The 24,051-nt window shown below is 53.2% G+C and overlaps 10 protein-coding genes across 10 annotated transcripts; 4 read left to right on the forward strand and 6 right to left on the reverse strand.

Annotated features, from left to right (window-relative positions):
* Positions 1-921: 921 nt before the first annotated feature.
* Positions 922-1,524, forward strand: BDW74DRAFT_154187 (uncharacterized protein). The gene has a single exon (XM_073724641.1). The coding sequence runs from the start codon at positions 1,207-1,209 to the stop codon at positions 1,426-1,428; it is 222 nt and encodes a 73-aa protein (XP_073583308.1). The 5' UTR covers positions 922-1,206; the 3' UTR covers positions 1,429-1,524.
* An 8-nt stretch (positions 1,525-1,532) lies between these two features.
* On the forward strand, positions 1,533-2,077 carry BDW74DRAFT_154188 (uncharacterized protein). Its single transcript, XM_073724642.1, has one exon. The coding sequence runs from the start codon at positions 1,673-1,675 to the stop codon at positions 1,919-1,921; it is 249 nt and encodes an 82-aa protein (XP_073583309.1). The 5' UTR covers positions 1,533-1,672; the 3' UTR covers positions 1,922-2,077.
* A 438-nt stretch (positions 2,078-2,515) lies between these two features.
* On the reverse strand, positions 2,516-4,670 carry BDW74DRAFT_185510 (cytochrome P450). Its single transcript, XM_073731050.1, has 5 exons — positions 4,422-4,670; positions 3,782-4,358; positions 3,247-3,719; positions 2,871-3,178; positions 2,516-2,812 (listed from the first exon to the last, which is right to left on the reverse strand). Exons 1-5 carry the CDS (start codon positions 4,590-4,592, stop codon positions 2,641-2,643), a joined length of 1,701 nt encoding a protein of 566 aa, XP_073583310.1. The 5' UTR covers positions 4,593-4,670; the 3' UTR covers positions 2,516-2,640.
* A 504-nt stretch (positions 4,671-5,174) lies between these two features.
* Positions 5,175-7,081, forward strand: BDW74DRAFT_185512 (uncharacterized protein; the record flags this gene model as incomplete). Its single annotated transcript, XM_073731051.1, has 5 exons — positions 5,175-5,366; positions 5,444-6,116; positions 6,171-6,676; positions 6,739-6,944; positions 7,045-7,081. The coding sequence occupies 5 exons, from the start codon at positions 5,175-5,177 to the stop codon at positions 7,079-7,081; spliced, it is 1,614 nt and encodes a 537-aa protein (XP_073583311.1).
* An 820-nt stretch (positions 7,082-7,901) lies between these two features.
* BDW74DRAFT_26689 (uncharacterized protein) lies at positions 7,902-8,870 on the reverse strand. Its single transcript, XM_073732364.1, has one exon. The coding sequence runs from the start codon at positions 8,546-8,548 to the stop codon at positions 8,027-8,029; it is 522 nt and encodes a 173-aa protein (XP_073583312.1). The 5' UTR covers positions 8,549-8,870; the 3' UTR covers positions 7,902-8,026.
* Positions 8,871-10,467: 1,597 nt separating this feature from the next.
* Positions 10,468-12,691, forward strand: BDW74DRAFT_168216 (cytochrome P450; the record flags this gene model as incomplete). Its single annotated transcript, XM_073726791.1, has 8 exons — positions 10,468-10,720; positions 10,771-10,899; positions 10,976-11,246; positions 11,325-11,390; positions 11,463-11,538; positions 11,628-11,983; positions 12,105-12,356; positions 12,526-12,691. 8 exons carry the CDS (start codon positions 10,468-10,470, stop codon positions 12,689-12,691), a joined length of 1,569 nt encoding a protein of 522 aa, XP_073583313.1.
* Positions 12,692-13,634: 943 nt separating this feature from the next.
* Positions 13,635-15,361, reverse strand: BDW74DRAFT_154197 (alpha/beta hydrolase). The gene has a single exon (XM_073724643.1). It carries the CDS (start codon positions 15,332-15,334, stop codon positions 13,805-13,807), a length of 1,530 nt encoding a protein of 509 aa, XP_073583314.1. The 5' UTR covers positions 15,335-15,361; the 3' UTR covers positions 13,635-13,804.
* A 979-nt stretch (positions 15,362-16,340) lies between these two features.
* BDW74DRAFT_178682 (alkene reductase) lies at positions 16,341-17,447 on the reverse strand (the record flags this gene model as incomplete). The annotated part of the gene is made up of 1 exon (XM_073729254.1): positions 16,341-17,447. The coding sequence occupies one exon, from the start codon at positions 17,445-17,447 to the stop codon at positions 16,341-16,343; it is 1,107 nt and encodes a 368-aa protein (XP_073583315.1).
* Positions 17,448-18,262: 815 nt separating this feature from the next.
* Positions 18,263-20,494, reverse strand: BDW74DRAFT_26711 (MFS transporter). The gene is made up of 3 exons (XM_073732365.1): positions 19,823-20,494; positions 19,372-19,761; positions 18,263-19,323 (listed from the first exon to the last, which is right to left on the reverse strand). The coding sequence occupies exons 1-3, from the start codon at positions 20,240-20,242 to the stop codon at positions 18,316-18,318; spliced, it is 1,818 nt and encodes a 605-aa protein (XP_073583316.1). The 5' UTR covers positions 20,243-20,494; the 3' UTR covers positions 18,263-18,315.
* Positions 20,495-20,847: 353 nt separating this feature from the next.
* Positions 20,848-22,920, reverse strand: BDW74DRAFT_154199 (uncharacterized protein). The gene is made up of 5 exons (XM_073724644.1): positions 22,718-22,920; positions 22,134-22,622; positions 21,744-22,064; positions 21,404-21,695; positions 20,848-21,339 (listed from the first exon to the last, which is right to left on the reverse strand). The coding sequence occupies exons 1-5, from the start codon at positions 22,784-22,786 to the stop codon at positions 21,311-21,313; spliced, it is 1,200 nt and encodes a 399-aa protein (XP_073583317.1). The 5' UTR covers positions 22,787-22,920; the 3' UTR covers positions 20,848-21,310.
* Between the last annotated feature and the right edge of the window lie 1,131 nt (positions 22,921-24,051).

The raw sequence follows: 24,051 nt of genomic DNA on the forward strand, positions 1-24,051 counted from the left end.
AGGCCCAAGCAATCAAAAAGCATGACTTGCAGCGCACCGAGATGTAAGCGAGGGAGATAAGATGGACGTCGTGCATCAAGGGGCAATCCGTAACCTTGGAAGAACTCGCAAACGCTGCATTAGTGCAGATCAGAGCGGCCATCATGTGATTGGCCTGAGTTCGCATCTAGCATCGACAAGGATTGCGATCGCAAGACTATCGTGTGTCCTTGAGTCTTGACCGAGTTTTCTCTGGTCAAAACCGTTAGATACCGGCTGCGGCCATCCGCCTCGTCCATGTTTGCTGGATGTTGACTTGCAGAGTCAGTGACGACTACGAGAGGGTGGGGCGGAGGGTCCCAAAGGATCTGTGGATCGCCCGGCGCTTTGCTTCAGGCGCAGGTTGAGCGCCTCAGAGATCAGGCTGCCAGGCTTATGCGATCAGGAACGCCCGCATTGCGCACGGAAGCTGCAAAAAAGCAATTATGCCAATATTACTGGACTGCGCTTACATGATGCAGCGGTCTAGATCGATCAGGCTAGCGCGTCTGTGGTGATTGGGCCAGGCCGAGATTAGGCCGTGGCGGCCAAAAGACTTGAGTTCCTGCCTTGTGATTCAGGCAGAAGTGGGCTCCTTTGCCGAGCCCGTGTGGCTGCACTTTCCCGCCTTGTCGACTACACGCGACAATGGCATCACGACGAGTCGACGACCAAGATCGCTCTTGCCGTAAACATTCATTTCTTCCGAGTAGATCTCCTTCCATACAACTCGACATTGGTCATGGTTGAATAGGCACTTCAGCATCGTCCACGGATAGGCACTGTTGCGGTTTTGCCCCGTTGACCAGCGCCAACGGCCACGGCCCCGTTATCTCAGCTGACGGGCAATCATCACTTCAAACAGGTGGCTTCCAGGCCTCTGCCAAATCAACCGTCAGCAACCTCAGGCCTTAGTCTCATTGGCTGGCTAGAAACGGCCCCCTAGCGGTTCTTAAAATGAGGATGAGGATGAGGATACAAACGGCCCCAGTTCTCATCTCTTAACGGGATCACGTCAGAACCCGTGGACGCCCCTAATGCTTACAGAAGATCATGTTCGGTCTCAAATGCATATGTCCAAGAGCCGCATAATGGCAGGCGAGGTTTATATTGTTGCAAGGCTCTGAAAATCACAGAAAACCAAGGTTAGATTCTATCTCACAATCGGCTCAAGGCTCCTTCCAGTCTATGAGTAATTTAGGATTCGGGTTGCGCTATTCTATGGTGGCCAACTTTGCTACCTTCGGCATCATCGGTATCTGCCGATTTCAGCCGTCATGTTTACTTCGTGAAGGCCTCTCGAAGGCTTCATGCGCTGCATCCACTGGCGGTGGGAAATCGGAAGCGGACTACCGAGACTTTCACGCGCGAGACGATTATGGACCTGCCGTACGTCACTTTGGTGTGTGAAAAACCCACATGGCTCTGGCACTTTGTCTAGAATGTTAAAGAGCACGTTGTTGATGCTGTCGAGCCGAGGTATTGTCTTTGAAGAGATGCAAAAGACGAATCGTGTTCTGGCGTCTTCGTTAAAAGTAGAACTGCCACGCCTTGGACCGATACAGTTCTTTCGCTTTGCACCCTTGTGTAGGCTCTATCACACGTTGCTAATAACGTTCCAGGAGAACTTATTGATAAACACTGCCGTTGAAGAATGCAGCATCTGTGGACCAAAGCAGCCGTCTCAAGTGAAGTACACATCCTTCGTGATGAGCACCGTGGCCGCTCAATGGTGCTGATGGTGACGAAGCTGCTCCTACTGCTCCATCTTGACAAGTATCTCCTTGACCTACCGCGCAACATCCAGCAGATTCAGAGCACTGAAATGGTGGCAATATGGACAAATGCTAAATGTTTCGATCCAACCTATCGCCCGGTTCCGCAGGCGAGTATCTTTTCATGATAATGCGATTCACCGAGCAAGAACAGCAGTCTACCTCTTTTATAAGGCGACGGCCTCCGGAGAGCCGGCTCTATACGAAGCTATATTTTAGCGTACAACCGAAGCTTAGATGCCCGCACAATCCAGGCCGAGGTTAAATGCGATGGCAGCCATGGCGATCGACTCGGCCACTACAGAGTATAGTGCCTTGGTCTTCTGTGGCAGGATAGTGACTTCTCAAGTCAACACTGTGTTAATCAGGGAAGCAATGGCCGACCCAGCTACTCTTAGTGCAAAAGATCCTGAGGTTGGTTCGAAAAAAGGTGGACGAGGCAGACCTCTGCATCCATCCTAGCAGCCTCAATGCGCCGCAGCTGCCCTTGATATTATCTACTGGCACGTCTGCATACCTACTGCGAATGCGCAGGAGAAAGTAACACGATACCAGGTGGCCCAAGAAGGGGTCAGGACTGCTGTATGTAGAGCCCATTTGATAAAGACAGGCCAGGTAGGTAGGTCGCCTTTCATTTCCGAGAGCGAGAGTAGAGACTACCTAATACCTAGCCCTAACTCTAGGCTAGGGACGCAACAAATACAAAGACATTCTATTCCTCCCATTGAAACCCTTAATTAACGCTATGTTGATCGTGTTTGGACAGAGTAATGTCTGCGCACTGCAGGAAAGGCATATGATAGGGTAGTTCAGCCACCCCCTTAAATACAGACCCCCTCAAGCCCGCTTAGAACTTCTCCTCTGTGTAGAACGTGCTCATCCGGTACTTGGTCTCCCTCTCATACATCTCCAGATCCCTGAGCGCCTGTCTCCCGTCCCGCTCTATCGTATCCTTGATCTCCTCGCTCCGCGGCGTGATCCTGCACTCGAATGGACTAGGACGCATATTGAGGCCGTTTCTGCCAGGGTCCAAGTTAGCCACTATTCCTACCCAGAGCAAAGCGAGAATAGACATACGTATAATCAAAGATATCCACCGGCACCTCCTGCCCCCTCTCATCAAGCGCTTTCTCAAAGCGGAACCCCCACAGCAACCGTGCAATCGTAATGAACGTTCCTTGCTCCGCGAGGCCCTGACCACTACATACCCTCCTCCCCCAGCCGAAGGTCATATACCCCTTCTCAGAAGGGAAGGGTCTCGCGTCCGGACTGTTGAGTAGAAAGCGCGACGGGTTGAACCGGTCTGGCTGGGGGAATTCGCGGGCGTGGTGGTGGATCGCCCAGATGTTGCCTTGGATCCAGGTGTTTGCTGGGATGTGATACCCCTGAATTGATGTAATGAGTTAGAGGCATACAGGTGAATAGCGGAAGTAGGGGTTCGAGTCAAACACACCTTATAGATATCATCCCTGACAGGCGCATGAGGCTGCCCACCAATGACAGCAACGCTCCTCCACCTCAGGACCTCTTTCACGAACGCTTTGACGTAGGGGAGATCCTTCTCATCCTCAAAATCAGGACTGCGATGCGGTCCAACGACACGGTCAAGTTCTTCCCACGCAGGCGGCAAGGTCTCGGGAAATGCAACGCACGCTAGCACGAATGTCACGAGCGTCGAGGACGACGTATCGCTTCCGGCGCCGAAGAGGTTCCCCGCTAAAGAGGAGATCTCGAGTTTTGAAAGATTGTGCTTGGGCGCGTGTGTGAAGAGCGTTTTGGCGTAGCATTCGGTGTCGGGAGTTGAGTTTGCCGTGGGATTGGTGGCGGCTTCCTGGGCGAGGGCGTAGAAGAAGGGTCGACCGCGGCCGTCGTTTCGTCCGAGACCTTTCTTCCAGGGAGCTATGGCGTTGGGGAATCTGGAGAGCCCTAGTTCAGTCAGTCAAACACATCTTAGACCCGAGAAGCCAGAAGGTAACAAGTAAACGTACAAGGAAAGCTCTCCATTAGCATCGGAAACTCCTTCCCCGGCACATTCAACTCAGCAGCTCTCTGCATGACCGCAATAACCTCCGTGATGATCGGATCATCTGAGCGGGCGACCCTCCTCCCGAAGCCAATGATGGAGACCACGCTCGTCGCATATCGTTCAAAGTGCTTGACGTAGTCTTTGGGCGTCGATAACAAGTCCAGCGCTACAACTTTGCTCTCGTCGTTCTGAAAACCGCGGTATTTGCGGACTTGCTGTAGTCCCACCCCCATATGTGTAAGCTTTCGATGCAACCGCCATCGATCTCCGTAGTACATGTTCACCATGTTGGACTGGCCAGCCCCGAGCTCGGCGAACACGACCATCCGAGGACGAGATGAGTATTTTGCGGCGCGCTTGTCGAGGATTTCATGGGCGCTCCAGGCGTCGTTGAGCCAGATTGTGGGACGACGGCCGGTCCAAAAAGTTATCAGTGGGCTGTTGTATACTTTTGAGAGATGTTCGAAGTAAATCCAGGGTTTATTAGCTGGAAGGAGGTGCGTGTTGCCAATGAGAGGAAGGGGGAAAGGGCCGGGAGGCTGGATTGACGTTAGAATTGAAATCGGATTTCAGAGTAGTTAGGAGAGTCAAAGAAGACTTGCCATTCTCGAACGCAGATATAGCATAAACCCATAGTCTACTAGGATGGCTAGGCCCATAAGGAAGAGCAGCGAAGGCAGAGCTGCGGTCAGGGATTTGCTCCATGCTGGATGGCCGAGAATGCGCTGGCCTTGGACCAGGGCCGCAAGCTGCTCCAGATTCTCGACAATCATCTTTAGTTCTCTCTGAACACGACAGTCTTCTTAGTGAATGGAGTTTCGCCCATATAAAAGGTTCCCCGCATGCACGCCTCGGCTAAGCTGCCCCCGAAAGGCTTCTGTCCCCCCCTCCCCCCCCCGAGGGGGATCTCCATAGATATAGAGGCAGGACGTCCTCCTGCTCAGCTTGGGGTAGCCCCACATATTATTTGCTTTGTTCTGTGATGGTAGCGTGCTCTTCGTGAGATAACAGATCACGGCTATGGCGGATAAATCTGACAGCCCCCGCAGCCCCAGACTCGAAGGATGCGCGGGGGTTGTGGGGGATCGACGCCTATTTGGACGTAGCAGGAGCAGCGCCCTTGATCGAGTCATGCACCTTGCATTGAAAGGCCTTCATTGACAGGGTTGCGAATCAGACGTAGGTGGGGGTTCCTTGTCAGAGAGCCACCGGCATATTCTCTGATCCCTTGGTAGCCGGCCATGTGGGGATGTCTGGGGTAGAAGTACCTGCACCTTGCTCTATCTACCCCATACTATCTATTATCCATTCGAGTCATTATAGGCCCTGTCCAGATCGACAGTCTTCAAGCCATCATGGCAGGCAACATCAACTCAACAACATTGTGGCAGAACCGGAAATGCCTCTTCCTCTGCTGCCTCGTCTCAATGGCGAACCTGCAGTATGGACTCGACCTTGCCGCCATCGGAGCCTTGCAGGCCATGCCGGGCTTTCTCAAGGTCTTTGGGTACTCTGATGCCGCAGCTGAGGGAGGCTTCGCGATTGACGTAAGTTGCACACTCCGACATCTAATCGTACTCCTTCATAGGCTTCCTAACCAGGGTTCTGGCTGATATGCCTGCAGAGCACCATCCAACAACTGATAACCTCCCTCTTAACCCTCGGCTCATTCGTATCATCCCTTGTTGCAGGCGCATTCTCCTCGTACCTCGGCCGCAAGCAAGCCCTGTGGCTCGCATGCATAGTCAACGCAATTGCCGGCGGGATCCAGATCGGTGCGTCGTCTCCAGGCGTTCTGTATGTCGGTCGTCTCTTACTGGGATTCGCGAACGGGTTTCTCGTGACGTTCTCCAATATCTATACAGCTGAAGCATCACCGGCTCATATGCGCGGTGTCATGGTCGCCCTATTCGCGTACTGGGTCAACATAGGAAGTATCATCGGTGCAGCTGTCGATAATAAGACGAAGGAGCGGATGGACAAGCTCTCCTACAGGATCCCACTTGCCTGTCTGTATATTGTCCCGGCCTTCCTGTTTGTAGCGTTGTTCTTTGTACCGGAGAGTCCGAGGTGGTTGCTTGTGAGAGGAAGGGAGAGGGATGCGAGGAAGGCGCTTGAGCAACTGAGGGGGACGAGTTACGCTGCACTACGAGCTGAGTCCTCATCAACTTCCGAGGACGTAGATGCCAATGAAATAGCGCCGACATTTCTGGAAATCGAATGGGCGGAGATGGTCAAAGGCGTTGAAGAAGAGAAACGCGAGCAGGGCAGCGTCGCAGCACTCGATATGTTCAAAGGTGCTCCTTCATCTCTTGTCTCTTGCCTCCACTTATGCTGACTCCACTGCCTAGGAGTCGACCTCCGTCGCACTCTCCTCTGCTACAGCATGATAGCCTGCCAAACCGCCTCAGGCGTGTGGTTCCTGATCGGCTACCAAACCTACTTCTTCACCGTCACCGGCATCACCAAGCCATTTGAGTATTCCATAATGAACACCTGTTTTGGCTTCCTCGGCTGCAACATCGGCATCTATGCAATCCGGTCGCTTGTGGGCCGGCGCGCAATACTCATTATCGGCGCAGTAGGGTGCGGACTGTGCCAGCTTGCCAGCGCGATTGCGGGTTCCATCGATCCGAATTCGCTGTCCACGGGACAGGTCTTTGTCGCCTTTACGGCGCTGTTCATGTTCTTCTATAATGGATGCGTTGGGGCCGCGAGTTATCCTGTTGCCACGGAGCTTGTGAGCTCGAGACTCCGCGCTTGGACGGTGGGCACAGCGACGAGTCTAGGTTATCTGCTGGCTTGGTTGACGAACTTTTGCACCCCGTATTTCATTAACCCAGAGCATCTGGACTGGGTGAGCCGTCCTTGCCGTTTGTTTTGCTAAGGCGTCGGTAGTCGCAGCTAATGCCAGTGTAGGGCGCTAAGTATGGCTATATCTGGGCTGGTTCGAACCTCGCCAGCGTGATATTCTTCTACTTCTTCATTCCGGAAATGAAGGGCCGCTCGTTGGAGGAACTAGACGAGATCTTTGCGGCAAGGGTGCCAGCGAGGAAGTTCAAGGGGTACCAGTGCCTCATCACGGAGGCAGCGAGAATTGAAGCCGTCAATGCGGAGGCCAAAGGGTTGAGAAGAGACTCAGTTTGGGAGAAGAAAGAAAGTGTTGTGCATGTTGAATAGATGTTGGGATTCAAATTGTTGTTGGAATTGCTCGACCGCATATAGTGGATCTGCCATGGCAATAGCCCTAGAGTCTTCCTGACGGCGGATTTCGATCATCAAGTAGTAAATCAAGTCTCCTATTCCAGAGAAGCAGACCACACCGCAAGCTCCGAGTAATGCAAAGTCCCAGTGTCACCCTCAGACACCGGACTCTCCCTTGGTCGTGGTCAGGTTGTAGAAGAGAGTAGATTCTGCCAAGCGTCGGATTGAAAATTCAGAGACGTAAAATTAGATGTTGGAAGAGGTCACAGTCAGAGTCGATCTGTCTATACTATACGTTGCCGCCTGGTGGAACACGCAGTTTTTAAGTGGCCACTCGGAGCCTTCCCGGGCCCAGTTGCCCCTGCGATTTTCGCTTGTGCCAGTGCTCCGCAGGTATGTTGATTTATAGATTCAGAAGATTTGTAGAAACATCAAGAGTCAGACCACGGCCGGAGTGATGCAAGGAGAGACTCCAGACGTCTACCGGTATCATGTCTTTAGTCAGACACCTTGTCAACTCGATTTTCTTTGACATCTGACATACTCAGTTCCTCAATCTCAATCCATCGAACCAAAGTCATAGCCATAGTGATGTACGATGGTGCATTGACCGCGTCTGACAGCCGTAGGAACTGCAAGCTCATAGGACCGCACACAGATTGGACAGAGTCTATGAAGGCGTACAGTTGGAAGCCATCGAAATCGGACTCCTTGACCTGGCGAATGGTGGAACCCAGGGTTGGTTTCTATAATCTTCTCATTTTCCAGTTCGGTATCGTACAAAGCAAGCTTTTTTGAGCTGCGGTTGTTGAGTATTCATGCGTTTGTCTGGTTAATCTAGTGTATGCTGATGAGATAGACTCGAAGTTGAACAAAGGCTTCGAATTCTCAGCGACTCGCGTGAACGCTGAAGGATCTGTAAGCATTTTGTCTGAAGGGGAACAGGCAATCTGATTTGCAATCATTTCGTGGGACCGGCGCATGCAGTACAGCAATGTTCTCCTCATCGCTGAAACAACGGACTTCCCGCAGGCACGATTGGTTCGATCGCCAAAACCCTTTTCTTCGCTGGTGGCGTTGCCGATTCCTCATCGTCCTCGGAAGTATCCATATCCTCTTCGCTCAATGTCTTTCCATCCGCTTGAGCAATAATATCATCCAGCGGCAAGTGCAAACTGACTGACCAAGACTCGCCCTCTTGCATGTATAATGTCCCCTGCGAGCTTTCCACCAGATCCAACTTATACAGCCTGCGGAACGGTCTCGCACACCAGAGAGGCTCACCGTTCGCATCCGTTCCTGTGACCACTGACAAACTCCCTTTCCCCCCAGTTCCGTCATGTACGCGATGAAGTTGAAGCCATTGCAGACGGCATTGGGGATATGCAGAGTGTTGTTCAGCGTCAGGGTCCGAGCAGGTACGTGTGATTTCTCGCTGGAGCGGACTTGCAATGTCACAGTTCCGATCCCGGCAACGTAAATGCCGCCATAAGACTTGCCAATTGGCCTTTACGTATCGAACCATGCACGGTTCTTGGCGTAGTGGCAGGTTCCCATGACGACAATCCAGTCATAGCAGCGGCGGGGTGGAGGTGGATTTTCCAGTTTTTGCCGCTTCTTTCGATATCTCATGTCCCTGCAGAATTCACCGTAATCGCTTACCATGATGCTGTTTGTTGGGCCTTGCAGTGGCACTAAATGCAGTCTGACTGCGAGGGACGGTAGCAATTGGACTAGACGGAGTTTGTTGGTGTATAAGGACCGGCCTATAGTCAATTGGTTTTTATGGCCCAGCGGTGTATGCTGACAGAGTTGGTTGAGCAATTATGTCGTCGCAGGGGTTGCACTCAATGTAGTACGATGCCAGAGTGGTAGAAGAAACTCACGGCTGAAGCAGATGTGGCAAGTTTGCCGAGTGGTGACAGGAACAAAAACTCAGGGGGGGGGGGGGGGGGGGGGGCTGATTAAGCGGAATCACGGCGTGTCTCAGAATATATCATGGTCCAATGGGCACATTCGCTTTCTCTTTATCTTTAGCATAAGCCAAACGAATTACAGCTACGACCCCATCGGCGAGAGTCGAGTTTCCACCATCCCTGCTACCGTATTCATCTCAGCCTCTAGCACTTGCTTTCTTAAGACTCACCGATGGAGGCTATCCATCCTCAACGACTGCTGACAGCATCAAAGACTATACGGAAGTTGGGTCTTGTCTCTCTCAGACTGCCCTTTCGAGCCTGATGCAGATAGCGATGTCTCTCATCCTAGATCATACCGACGCACATTTATTCTTTTTCATCATGATTTCTCGACCATCCACAACAGCGCATGGTATTACCTCGGAAACGTCTTCAATCGTGCATTTGAGAGCAGGAGGTCGGGACTGGCAGAGACTCCAACAGCGAGACCTTCTTGAGCAGCTGAGATCAGAGTCCAGTATGAGAATGATAGTACCCTTCAACGGCCGCTACATAACAACCAAGCTAGCAAGACATTCGCCTGTCATCAGGTTTCCTTCCAGACCGCTATCGCAATCGAGAAGCAATGGACCCGTGAGCAATGACCAAGGTGACTCCAGTTTCTCAGCCGGACGAGGACACCAAATCAGATTGAGCCTCAAGAGCACCCGATCAGCCTTCTCCGCTTCGTTTTCTGTCAGAAAGTGATCGTGTAACCGCTTCGACTGTGTAACAGGCCCTCGAAGGCGCCTTCCTCACCTCAATCCCGGCCGCCCACCTCGGGGAGGCAACATACGCCCGCCCTCGATGGCTGCTAGAGGCTCTTTCTTCCCGCCCACGACCTTTGAGGCTCCCATCCTTTTGGACATTGTTACAGCTACTCCTAAATCCGAGCGTGACGAACAGACTGTGTAGGACGAGCGGACTCAAGTTGACGGCAGATGGAGTCTCACTCCAGTAGCTTCCACCTTGGAGAAGAGAGAGGCTAAACCTTGCCTATGCTCAATGATCCTTGCACATACTTCCCCAATGCCGAATGAAACGAGCGGCCATGGCCAGGGGCCCAATGTCAATCCGTTGGCGTGACTCTCTATACTACAAGGACGTATTCTCCTTCCCGACATCTTGACCTTGAGTCTGTTGATTGGGTGGAGGACCCCAGTATCATCCCTGTTTCACCCCTTGTCTTTGGCGGATAAGTCGCTCATAGCATGGTGTTCGGCGTTCCGCGTTCCAAGGCTTTCGGCCACATCCATTGCTCAGTCTCCGCTGAGCTCGTCACTATTCTTTAAATCAACTGGACTATTCTCACTCATTTGGCTGATTCTTGCAGTCAAGTATTATGCAGGGAAGCCCTAGTGAAGGCCGTTCGATGTGGACTTATCAATGCTGTTCCCACACCCGCAGGTGCCCATCCTGCATTTGCCGTCCAACTTTCTCCAGCAACACCTCACTCCACTCTAGGGCACAAACGACCGTTGTGTACATGGAGGAACTAGTCGTCGAGGCCGGCCAGGCAAACTATCGCCCTCTTTTGCTCACGCACTATGGAATACTTCTTTCTGCTGCAGTAGCTATCTATGGCGCCTCTCTTGTCATATACCGCCTCTACCTTCATCCGCTCGCTCGATTTCCCGGGCCCAGGCTGGCTGCTGCTACCGGATGGTACGAGGCCTACTATGACGCTCTGAAGGGAGGCACATATATACATGAGATTGAGAGGATGCATGACCAATACGGTATAGTACAACGCCTGACTTATAGTTTCTGTCTCACCCAACTTCCCCAGGTCCCATCGTCCGCATCAATCCGCACGAGGTCGTGGTTAATGACCCGGACTTCTACAACACCGTCTTTGTTGCCGCCAGCACACGCCGTACAGATAAGTCTAGTGGGCTAGATGGCATTGGAGCCGACGGCAGGGCATCCTGGTCCCGTTCCTGTCGTCCTCTGTGACGGCCATGGTACTGCCTAGCTGACAGAGGCACATCTAGGCGCGTTGGCCAGCACCCACAACCATGATCTACATCGTCGCCGCCGCAAGCGCGTGGATCCTTTTTTCTCCCGCCTTAGTATCAGCCGGATTGAGCCATTGATCATCGAGGAAGCCAAGCTCCTATCCCAGCAACTTGAACTACTTAGAAACTTTGGCTGCATTATTTGCATGCAGCACGTCATGTCTGCGTACTCTGGGGATGTTATAACAAGACTCTGCTCCGAGAGATCGCCCGATATGATCAGACAACCAGAATTTGGCAAGGACTGGTGGGTTTCACTCTACCAACGAATGTCTCTATCGTGGCATAGCGGCCGGTTGCTTATTCTACACAAATCACAACATAGGATCTTTGCATTCCAAGCCATGAAACGCCACGTACATTTTCTGTTTCAGTTTCCTCAACTTATACCGTGAGTCGAACACCTAGCACTCCCATTTATCTATCCTCCGACCTAGCCGCTGCTACTGAAAAACGCATTCAGACTCGTCCAATTGATACCAACTGCCGTCGCGGAACGCTTGTTTCCAACCGGTGCGGCAGTTGAGGGTCTACGCCAGGCACGTACCGCACGAAAACTCCCTGCTGTCGTTCTTTTGCCTTTTGACTTGACCGTGACCGGCTAACGCTGCCTTCTCTCCCAATTTAGCACTCGGCCAACCACATCGATAAGGCAAAGCGGGAGATGCTGAGCGCAGCCCAAGTCGAGAAAAACATCCTAGGCAGCTCTCTGTTTCGCCATCTTCTGGCTAGTGAAATGCCGGACTCGGAACGTAAAACTGAGCGCCTTGCTAGCCACGCCATGGAACTCTTTGCTGCGGGCACGCTCACGCTGACAGACTTTTTCACTGTAACACTCTACCATCTCCTCCGCGATCGGGCTCTTGCAGATCGTCTTTCTGCTGAGCTTGCAGATGTTATGGCTGGTTATCCAGCCAGCCTCCCGACCCAGCAGGATCTTGAGCGCCTGCCGTTTCTGCATGCTACTGTGAAAGAAGGTCTCCGGTAGGTATCTATTCAGCCCCTTACTATTCATAACACTCCCTGGATGGTCACTCACCTGCCAAGGTTTTCTTCTTCCCATCTCTTACACTCAGATTCCCCCCCACTCATCATATCACCATAGATTAAGCTACGGCATCATGCACCGCCTCACGCGTGTCTCGCCAGACTCGGACCTCCACTTCAAGCAGTGGACGATCCCTGCCGGCACTCCAGTTAGCATGTCAGCGTACAGCCTCCACAGAGACGCGACAACGTACCCAGATCCGCTCAAGTTCCAGCCGGACCGATGGCTCGGAACCGGGCCTGCGATCACAAATATGCACCGGAACTGGGTGCCGTTCAGCCGAGGATCGAGGAACTGCTTGGGCATGAAGTGCGTCTCTATTTCTTCTTCATACGTACCTCCATAGGGTAGGGTAGAGGCCGAGCCGAGCTAGCTCAGCTTATAGTACTACGCCATACCTGCTAGATGGGGATGAGCTCTACCATATCATGGCAGTTAGGTTTGCATGCTAACCGGGGGTCCACGACCTCGCTTATAGTCTCGCGTACGCAGAAATGTACTGGGGCCTGGCCGTGCTATTTCGCCCGGGCGCGCCGAGACTCGAGCTCTTCGAGACGGACGCCTCTGATATCGACCTGGTGCTGGACTTCTTTGTCCCGAGTCCCAGGTTGGGGGCTAAGGGGTTGCGGGTTACGGTGTCGTAGAACTGTCGTGACACCGCGACCCGTGGACATAGACACCTAGTGCTGCGGAACTGGTCTCCTCTTCTAACCAACCGTCTGTCGTTAGCCTTCATCAAACCCCTTCGGTTCTTCCATCTGATTTATTATTTCATCACGCCAGTCATGTCTATTACGGTAAAGAAATTGAAGCTCGTTGGCGCGTACCTTTTCCACCCGCTGTTTGTCGTAGAGCAGCTACCAGGCCCAGGCGGCAGACAGCGTTGCCAAACAGCACAGATACCGGCGTGCCTGAGTAGTTTCCGTAATCGTGCTTGCATTATGGCTGCAAGCCCCTCTTCCCCGGCAGAGATAGAGGTAGGGCTACATGACGGGAACTGGCGCTTGAAAATAACCCTTGCATGAGATATGCAGGTACGGTACGGTACGAGCAGCGTATCCACACAGTTGAGGTCCAGCCTGGCGTAAAACATATACATCCAGATCGGCTGTGTCCCTGAAGTCTTTACCTGTATCTACACCCTGGTAGGACGCATTGAAGAGCCGACCCGTTCACGCAGATACGCCGGCGCCGGAGGTCCTGTTCGCCAACGCCCCCCTAGCGTCCCATTGTGGTAAACGGGATCAGAATCAGAGCCCGGGCGTATCCTTGGTCGACGGTTACAGTATGCTATGTCACTGGTGTCGTACGGTGGGATAATGGCATTCATTCCAAGGCCGTCCGGAAGCTCTAATGAGTGGCCGAGTTTTAAGTTGAGGTTCTTGTTCTCCTCCCGGCCTTGTCACTGCTGATGTACTTACGCTATCTATCTATCTCTTCCTGGTGTTCTTTCCACGGCTGCAGTTGCTGCTTCCTTTTGTCTAGGCTATGGAGATGTTGAGGGGACTGTTAAAGGTAGAAGTTATCAAAAGTTATGGTCCTAGCAACTTGTGTTGTAGGTTTTAGTGGTCATGCTGGAATTGCTGATGCATCGGCTAAACCCATTCATTCCATAGATTCCTTGTACTATAAGTACTTGCGCTATGTAGCCAACAGTATGGTATCATAGATACAAACAGACCAATCCGGCCGGCTTTGGTAGATCATTTCCTGTACAAAACATCGTCCTCACCATCGTCACTTCATCCCATTATGAATCACGAATCAACAACTAGATTCTTCCTAGGCAGTGTCCCATTCACCAAGAACGCATCAATAACGGCACTCGCCTCCCCACCAAGACTATAACTCGTATGCCCGCTTCCATCACGCGTTACCAACACACCAGACGGAATCTGCTCGAGCAGGCTATTCGCCCAGACGTAGCTGGTCTCGGGGTCATGGTACGCATTGACTAGCAGGATGGGCGGGGCTTTTGCCATGTTCGTTTGGTTCAGACGATGCGGGGGATTCGCGAGGGGTGCAGGCCAGCCGATGCAGGAGACTTGGTATCTGTAGGACTGGCTTGCGCCTTGCGTGTGTGGCGCTAGGTAAGTGGCGAGCTGGGACTTGTAGAGGAGGTCTGAGAGGGAGGTCGACTCGTGCCGCCAGTCCAGGCATCCGATTGCGATGTCGGGATAGGACGCGTCGTCTTCAGATGTGGCGAGGGAAGACGAGAGGCCTGTGGCATCGCCAGAAACGGTCTCGTTGATGTAATGCGCGAGGGTCGCCCAGTTGGAGGTCGGGCGCTTGGATTGGGATTCCTCGAAGACGAGGTACGGCTGGACGTTTATGCGGATGTCTTCGCCTGTTACGGGGGTGCGGCAGGTGCTTGTGTTGCCCGTGCAGCCAGAGGCTTCGATGGGGCTGTTGTCTGCTGCTTCGACGAGCTCGTCGAAGATCTGAGGCAGATTTTGGCCCTTAAAAGGGCACTCGTCGGAGGTGGCGGTTTCATTGCACCAGGCGAAGAATTGGTCCAGGGTGTCTTCGTAGGTCGAGACTTCGGTTCGAAGCGTATCTGTTTCAGACTGCGAGTGGTCTAGGTTTCCATCAAGCACCATGCGCCCGACATGCTCTGGGTAGAGCTCTGCGTAGGCACCGCCGAGCTGTGTTCCATAGGAGAGACCGATCCAGTTGAGCTTCTCCTCGCCAAGAGCGATGCGGACGGCCTCGAGATCCTTTGCAGCCTGGGTAGTGTCGAGATGATAGAAGAGCTCCCCAGTCTTGTTGCGGCAGCTCTCGCCCAGGGCCTTGTTCTTTGCAACCAGGTCACGAAAATCTTGCTCAGTGGTCGGGAACAGTGTTACTTGGTCGTTGTACAGATCCGGATCACACTTGACGCGCGTACTCAGCCCAATTCCTCGCGGATCAAGGCCAATAACGTCGTAGTAGTCGACAGTGCCGCTCGTGTACGAAGGAACACCCATAGCCTGACCTAGAGCCGAAGTCGAGCCTGGTCCTCCTGGTCCGCCAGGGTTGTAGATTATGCTGCCGAGGCGCTTCCCAGGCAAAGCAGCCCGGTAGCGGGCCATTCCCAGGGTGATCTTCTCTCCATGAGGCCTGTTCCAGTCGAGCGGTACCTGGAGTTCGCCGCAGTCGAGATGTGCTGCGGTTCCGAGCTCGCTGAGGTAGTCGCCTACGCTGGGGAGACTGGCCAGGGCAGGGAAGTTGTCGACGGTGCAGTTGTTCCAGCTGATGGAAGCCGCGCTGGCGACGGAGACAAGGAGCAACAACAGTAATGGAAGCATTTTGGTTGTTTGGCCGGGCGTGTTGGAGGAGGAGGGGGGGAGTAGTCCGGGCGAGCGCTTTATCTTGGGAGGAAGAGGCAGACCCGCTTGTTGTCGATCACAACACTCGCTAAAATCTGACTGCACCATGACGAAACTGAACACCTGGATTGGACACAAGAAGCTGCTCAGCCCTGCGAGCTAAGTGTCTTAGCTTGGGGCTAAGGCAGCATCTAACAGATTCCTAGACGCTTTACGGGGCTATGGAGCAGGCGACAGCATTCATTATTAACAGCGGCCCCATACAATAATGAGAATGAGCCTTGTCAGACGACTCCAACTCCTCAGCCCCAGCCATCCATACACACCATTGGTACAACTCTGTACGCTAACACGCCAATGCCTCTATCGAATATCCAATCGCAAATAATGGCGGCTGAACCAGGCTGCAGCATATCAACCCTCAGCCACAAAGCACCCCGGTGCCTCGGCAGCTCAACACGAATAAGCCATAGAGAGATCTCTCGAAGAAAAACCCTTATTGATTGATGATCCTTCAGGGTCGACCGAGATTCCGCGATGCTCGCCCAGGCCATCTATACTTCTTGCCCCTGAGAAGTCCAATCCCGTCTTTCTCTAACCGGGGGGCACACTGCGTCCCGTGGTACGGGTACTGGTACCTTTGTCCACCAGCCTTTGTTCCGAGCTACCTTGAGCACAGTAGAGCTCCTGGGCCGGAAAAACCTAGCGTTCAAGGAAGCTCAGCCATAACTTGTGCACATCAAGAAGTTGGTACCGGGGTTCGATCTAGATTCCTAGGGGTTGTAGTGTGCTAGGTCCATGCACGTTAGACAGTGGTAGATGATATTGTATGATTGAGATTGGTACGCTACTTAAGCCTTTTCTACTTCTAACATTCTACATTCAGTGGCTGGCGCTTGTCTATCTGAAGTTGTAGATCATTCCGGTAGGAAACTCATATATCCATAGCGTATCCGTACCTGCACGGGGAACCGCCATGTCAAGATCACGAAACAACCTCAGCAGCCTTCTTGAACTCCTCACTAAACTCCCAATCAGTGTACCCCTTCGGATCCTTCGGAGTATAAAAGGTAGCCCCCTGATACGGCGTCAGGGCAACATTCTCCCTCACGCGGAACGGCAAGTCCGGGTTCGACGTAAACGGCCTCCCAAACCCAATCACCACATCGAGGTCCCGATAGACACGATCGACCGCATCCCTAGCGGACTCCGGCGAGTATCCACCCGTAATCACAACCGGCCCAGCACCAGCCCCGCCGTACACGTTGACGAAGAAGTCGCGGCCCTCCGCGCTATCGGGGTCATCGGCCCCCGCAATCCGGGCCTCATGCACGAACGCAAGGTTCAACTTGGCCATCTCGCGCGCCAGGTACTCGAACTGCGGGCGTGGCTCGGCCATCCCCATGCCCTGAAATGCACTGAGCGGCGTAAAGCGGATGGCCGTGCGGTCGGCGCCAATGGCGTCCACGACAGCACGCGTTACTTCGACCGCAAAGCGCGCGCGGTTCTCAATACTCCCGCCCCAGCGGTCGGTACGGTGGTTGGACACGTCCTTGATGAACTGGTCAATCAGGAAGCCATAACCCGCGCTGATTTCCACGCCGTCGAAGCCTGCCTTCACTGCATTCCGCGTCGCCTGCGCGTAGTCCTCGATGTACGACTGGATTTTTTCCTCGGTGAGAGACCGGGGCGTGGGCGCGTCCTCGGGGTAAGGGATGGCGCTTGCGGAGACGAGATCAAAGCCTTCGGCCTTGAGGATGGAGGTGTCCGCAACGCGGCCCAGGGCCCAGAGCTGCAGGTAGATGGAGGAGCCCTTGGCGTGAACGGCGTCGGTCACTTCCTTCCACGCGGCGATTTGGGCGTCGTTGTAGATGCCGGGCACGTTTGCATACCCGCCGGCTTGCGGGGAGATGAAGGTTGCTTCGGCTATGAGCAGTGTGCCGGGGACGGAGCCACGCTGGGCGTAGTAGTCCTTGACGGTTGGTTGGGGGACGTACGAGTCGTCGGTGCGGAAGCGTGTCATGGGGGCCATGGCGATGCGGTTGGAGAGCTCCATGCGTCCAACGCGCAGAGGGGCAAACAGCTTAGACATGATGTCCAAATATGAGCGAGACGGTCAAAGCTGGCAGTTTCGGACGGTGCTCGTGAAGAGTGAGAACGGAATAAGGGGCAGAGTCAGTAAGCTGGTCAGTTGAAGTGATCGAATGCGTTGATGGTTTGTGTAGGAGAGAGACGGAGAGGAAGAAAACAACAGCCATTGCTTTTGTATAGCTGGCCATGGTCACGGGTCAAGTAACCCATGAGACAATTTCTAAGCAGGAGGCGTTAACCGGGTACTGAGGCAAGATGCCGTTCAAGAAGAGAAGAGAAGAAAAGAGAACTGCTTCTTAGCCCGTGGACTTTTTCACTTTGCTTCCCGACACAACTCGGATTAGAAATCGCCATCATTGACAATTCCCAGACCCACTGGACTCGGACACATTCCTGCATGGTTCCCCGTCGTTATTGCAGTAACCCATTTGAGGTACACTGCAGATTGTGTCTTCCTAATATCAACCTGAAGACAGCATTGCCGTGGACATCCCATACCGTAGGACACAGACTGGAACAGCCACCAGCCGGCAGAACAGCAGTAACATTATTCGATCTAGCACATACTTGAGGAAGAAGGTCAGAGCTAGGCCAAGCAGTAAGTGGACCCTGGACCCTGGTCTTTGGAGTCTGGACGATGACGATGACGATCATGATCACGATCCATACGGTGGAGAGCCCAGGCGGCCGACAATGGACGGGAAGCGGCCGACGGAAGGGCTGGCGGATGGCGGATGGCCGCTCGTCTCAAAATCTTCCGTACTTATAAAAGGGGCCACCCAGCATACCCATGGAGATACAATATCAGCCTGTGAATGCCCCGAAAGTATTCATATTCACTCTAAACCCTCTACTTATGACATTCCCATCTACCCCGCCGCATACGTACTCTTCTTCCTCAACAACGCCCCAAACTTCCACAGAAAAATCGGCGCCGGAATACCTAAGCCTAAACTAATAAACCCCAGAAGACTATTCCCCCACCCATAATGCAGCGCATCATACATATACGGCGCGAACAGCGGGAACGCAAATCCGCAGATCGATCTCAAAAACGCACTTGCTGCCAGCGCGCTCGCCGCGAAGCGCGTATATGAATCAATCATGTACGTCTGTGCACATTGGAATGTCACAATCGTGCCCATGCCAAAGAGGGCAGCGCCGATGTTCGGTGCGATCCAGTGCGTCTGGTACTGGCCTGTCCAGCCGTAGATGAAGAGGCCGGCGGGCGTGAGGAAGGCAGGGACGCAAAGGAGGGGTATGCGGAATTCGGGTTTGCCGACGCCGTTATTCTTGGCCTTTAAGTGCCGGTATATACGGTCGTTGAGCGGGGCGCAGATCTGCGAGCCGAGCCAGAAGCCGATGCCTAGGGAGATGTAGTTGAGGCCGCCGATGCCGATGGACTCGTTGTAGTAGTTGGCCCCAGTCCAGAGGGTTGGGAAGGTTGAGAGGACGAGATACATGACGCCGTAGGTGTAGGCGAGGTAGCCGGCGACGGCTTGGACGATGGGTTGGGTGAGGAGGAGGCGGAAGGGGCGGATTAACGCTGAGCGGATGGTTTCGCTGAGGGTCTTGTTCTGGCGCTCGACTTCGGTTTGGTATGAGGAGTCGCCGGTCTCCTTGCGGAGTTTCTTCGCCCGGGTTCGGAGGATCATCGGGGCGTAGGTTTCTTTCAGGAAGAAGAGGCCTGCTATCTGGATGACGCCGTCGGCGATGGTGGTTGCGTAGAACACCCAGCGCCAGGTTGTGTTTTCGGCGATGAACCCGCCGGCTATAGGGCCCACTGCTGGGCCAAGGAGGGGAGCAAGACTGTAGATGGCAACACTCTTGCCTCGTTCTTCGGGTTTGAAACAATCTGATAGTACTCCACCACCAATCTGCGACAATTAGAATCGATACTGGTACGAAGGTTACAAAGGACATACCGCTAATGGAGCACTTCCACCCAAACCAGCAAAGAACCGAAAGACAATCATCTGTGCCTTGGTCTGCGCAACACCACACGCAATGTTAAACACCAGGTAAAACAGGTTGGCCAGCTGCAGCACAATAACGCGCCCATATATCTCAGAAAGGGGGCCGAGGAACAGCGGCCCAAACGCATACGCCAGGACGAAGATAGACAGCGTAAGCTGAGACTCAATGGCATCCGTGATGCCCAAGTCCTTCGCAAGGGTCGTCAAAGCCGGCGCGACCATAGACGACGACACCGGCGAAATGAACGTAAAGCACGAGACCGTCACCACAATCGCCCACTTCTTCTTCATAGGCCAATTTTTGGGGTTGTCGGGATCGTCTGGGCCGTTCCATGTGACCTGCAGGCATCGTTAGTACACCATCCCAGTTAACTACATAGGTTTCGATGCAGCAACTTACAAGCTTGGGATCAGAAGCCTGCTGTGTCTTCGATTTCTCCATCTCGCCCGTCGCACCCTGCCGATTCGCCTCCAGATCACGGTCCCGCTCCGTAACAATCCCATTGTCAACCTCGAGTTCGGGCGTATCCTTCTCGTCCCCGTCTGTCGAGCCATCGTGGTCGTCCTCGCCATGGTAGACAGAATGGTCGTCAAGATGAACGCCAGAGTAAATGCGACTGATCTCCACAGGTCGCGAGCCCGATCTCGTCGTTTGCAGTGTACTAGCCGTAGACCCCTGTCTCCGTCGAGGCCGTGAATCTAGAGAGTCCGAATCCAAGTCTGAACTTGACAGAGAGGGTTCGTATCTTGCTTCGACCTCGTGCTGCACATGCTCAGGTACATGCTCATGTCCACGTTCGTGCTCATGCCGGTCCGCCATCTCGGAAAAATGGCCCGGGCGTCAATCCAATACCTATAGTCGAAAACAAGCAAGCCAGGTATCAAGTCAAAGCGGGGGCCCAGCCCAGGTCTTATATGATACCAGGGTATGATGTAAATCCAGTCCCCCATAAAAACTAGAAAAAACGAGCCCGGTGATAGAGGCATCTTAACGCCGCCGGGAGGGTCTTTACCGTGGTGGCGATTGGCCACGGGCGAAAGCTTGACAAGCGAGGGGCCCATTTTCCACGCCATTCTCCACGTCCAGACCCGGCGATAAGCCGTCGAGATGGAAAATTTTTGCCTGGCGGGATAAGCCGTCGCGAGGAACGACCTCGGGTGCCTTGGGCAGGGCTCCATCTGGAATGTATAAACTGCAGTGTCATTGGTTGGGAGGAAGAAAAATATCGGATCTCGGCACGATAAGAACGGTCTGTCTTATCGATAAGCGCTTATCGGAGAATAATGCAGGGATCAATCTGGCGGCACAGATGTACTCCGTATACTTGAGCATAACTATACCTACAACCTCGAAGCGAGACCCATGAATAGCACTCGCGTGCCGATATCCGGTCTACTGTTGTTAATAGTATCTCGAACACGGAGTTAAGAGGTTGCTGCCTAATATTTGCCTAAGTAAACAGTCTCGTTGCATTTCTTACAGAATAACCGAGTCATCCAGCACAGCACGCGACAACAGAACGCATGGCCGAGGCGCTGGCCCCAGATCCAGATCGCAGAAGATCTGTATATTCAGCCAAAGAGCCCAACAAATCAGACTAACCCATACTCCCGTTCCCACACCCTAACACAAACAAGCGAACCATACTCATATCAAAACAGAAAGGAGACGGCCAAGGTCGACATCACAGTCAGCTACAGCACTCAAACCCAGATAGATAATGGTAACCACTAAGACGCATAGAAGACGGCCGCAGGTAGTTCAAGATACGTATAAAAACAGGCCGAAGAATCAATTTTGCCCCCATTAAAGAACCAAACCAGTGCTCGCTCGAAACGAAAAGAAAATCGAAGATTGAAGCAAGCGCTATCGTGAGGTAAAAGTAGCCTAGTTGACGCGGAACGAATCAAGAATGACTATAGATGGTTAGCATACTCCACCCTCGCTGAACAGTCGAAGGGTAACTGAATGGTAACTGACTTTCTTGACCCCTACGGCAACCGCTAGCAACCCACATCAGTGTGTTGAGGAAAGTGTAGCGGTCATCACCAGTCTCCATAGACAGGTTAACGCGATATTTGTACGAGTTGGCGTTGATGCCGTCGGCCAGCTGCGGGTTGTTGAGCTTATCCAACACATCTTTCGCACCTGTTAGCCATCCATTGGTCTTGACGACAATGAACGCAGGGGGATCGTCGGCGGTCTGGAGAAGGAAATTCGCTCGAAGACTAGTAGACTCTTTGACCATGACCTGCGAATCTTGTCCACCGGGCTACTACAGTTAGAAAGGACATTACAAAGCGGATACCAACAAACGTACCACAACAACACCTTTACCCCATCTTCCAGCCCACTGCCCACCAACAAACGTAACCCAGTCCCGGGTACCCCAGATGCCAGGGCCGACTCCAACCTTGGGGTTGACCTTTAGGCTCAGACGGAAGTCTAGCTCAAGTGTGGGCACAGGAAGCTGCAGGGACCGGGCGACTTCGCCTTCGGGAAATGTGTGGAGGAGGTTGTTCGCGGGGATCGAATCTTTCATAACGCTGAGGTAGGTCGGGCATTCTAGCAGATGCTGGCGCTGCCGACTAGTATTCTTCGCGCGAACCTGTTGGCAGTAGATGCACTGCACGGAGAGACACTGTTCCTCGTCAGGGTCGGGTCCGCTTTCTTCTACTTTGATTGGATCCATTAAGCCAAGAGCGCTTACCTTGTCTTCCTCTTTCGCGCGGAACTCAACAAACGCAGCGTGGACATCGTCAAGAGGCGGGGCGGGGAGGCTTGACGTCGAGGCTTTCGGCTTCGCTTTGGGCGTGGCACGAGGAGGCTGCGGCGGCGCGCCGGTGGAAGTGCCCGCGACAGGACCGGTAGCGGGCAGGGAGGGACGTCCAGCAAGGTTTTGCATGGGCGTCTGCATGGGAGTCGCATGGGGGCCGACGCCATTGGGGATCATGCCGGCACCGGGGGTCGAGAGTCCAGCGTGGCCTGGCGCGGGGCCCGGCGCAGTCGCACCTGGAGCGTTAGGATTGGGAGGGTATCCATTAGTAGCGGTGATGCCGTTGGGAGTGGCCTGGGTAGGCTGGGCCTGAGGTTGAGCCTGGGCGCCGCGAAGACCAGGGCATTCGAGCAAATGCTGCTTCTGGCGCGAGGTGTTCTTTGCGCGGATCTGCTGGCAGTAGATGCATTGGACGGAGAGACACTAGATGGATGACGATGACGTCCTGTCAGTTGGGTGAAAGCGAGCGAGCGGTTTCGCTGAAATATTACGGGGAAGGAAATACAGCAGTCACGCACCTTATCGTCTTCCTTGGCGCGGAACTCGACAAACGCCGCGTGAACTTCCTGGTCGACGGTCCGACCCATGTCCACGACGAGGGGGGTGAAAGGATCGATGGTGAAGGGATTGCAGCAAGCGCCGGGCTTGAATACAAGATAAAAACGCGCGTGAAAGAGGCAGAGGGGATGGAAAGCTGAGGGCGCTGGGCAGGAGGCAGACACGCTGGAACGAGGAAAGAAAAGGGAAAGACGGAACGGAGACGAGACGGAGACGAGACGGACACAAAACAGTCTAGTGGCGGTTAACTTACGCGAGTCTTACCCGCCCACCTCACACTCGATCCTCACTCAGCCAACTCTATACTATTGCCCAGGATATGTCCTCTATTCTGGATATAATAATTCATTTGTCTCTTTGCTAATGAAATAACAAAATAGCCCAACCATTTGATCTTCTCGTTGTCGGTTGACAAACCAGCAGGTAAGCAGCATCGGCGTCCTGACTCGACTCTCTCACCGTGGGCGTCCCCTCCATTCGCTGCTATTCTAGGACACGCCAATAGAAGGAATCCAGGGGTAAGGAGTGGTGCAGCTGCCTATTCAGCTATTTCAGTGGCTCCAGGATGATGCTAGACATAAGCTCACTTCTATATGATGTTCTTCGCTTCAGATCATATAGTTCTTGGAAGTAATACCCTACCATACCCGTATGTGTACGCGTACGGGGTACAAACCCGGCACATTTACGCCCTGAATTTACCGAGCAGCGGTCGTGGTATTTCGATCGGACGGCGTTCTATCGCGTACACTTCTGTACAATTCTCCTGCTTCTCAATTGAGTTCAAACCATGTAATCTGTTGATCTCAAAATAGGTGGGGTCGAGCTGTCTCTGACCGTGAGACCTTTGCGAACGCCATGCCAATTATTGGCACAGCCACAGCCACGGTCAAGAACGCGAGAATTCCCGTCGAGCACCTGATAATCCCGTCCCAGTGGTCAAGAGGAGGGGTAGGAGCTGCAATAACATGTGAGAGTAGTCATCATATAGACCCCTGATTAATTGCGGGAGAAAGTATATCTGAGGATAATATTATGGTTCCTGAGTGCGATGAAGTATATCTGGTAATTTCGCTGGCGTTATTCAGCGCCATACATACTTATACTGTACATACCTGACTTACCAGTTGTATCTAAACCAAAACCAAGACTAGTGTCGTGGAACAAGATGGAAATATATATTGGATATCTATTCCATATCCATATCAAATTTGCTAAGTGTACGTTCAGAAATAACGTTGGGCTGGTTCTTTGCCAGCCAGCTAAATGTGTAAGTGAACTTTTGCGACTCTGA

Source organism: Aspergillus multicolor (genome assembly GCF_047715735.1).
Source record: "Aspergillus multicolor strain CBS 133.54 unplaced genomic scaffold BDW74scaffold_14, whole genome shotgun sequence".
NCBI classification, from domain to species: Eukaryota; Fungi; Ascomycota; class Eurotiomycetes; order Eurotiales; family Aspergillaceae; genus Aspergillus; species Aspergillus multicolor.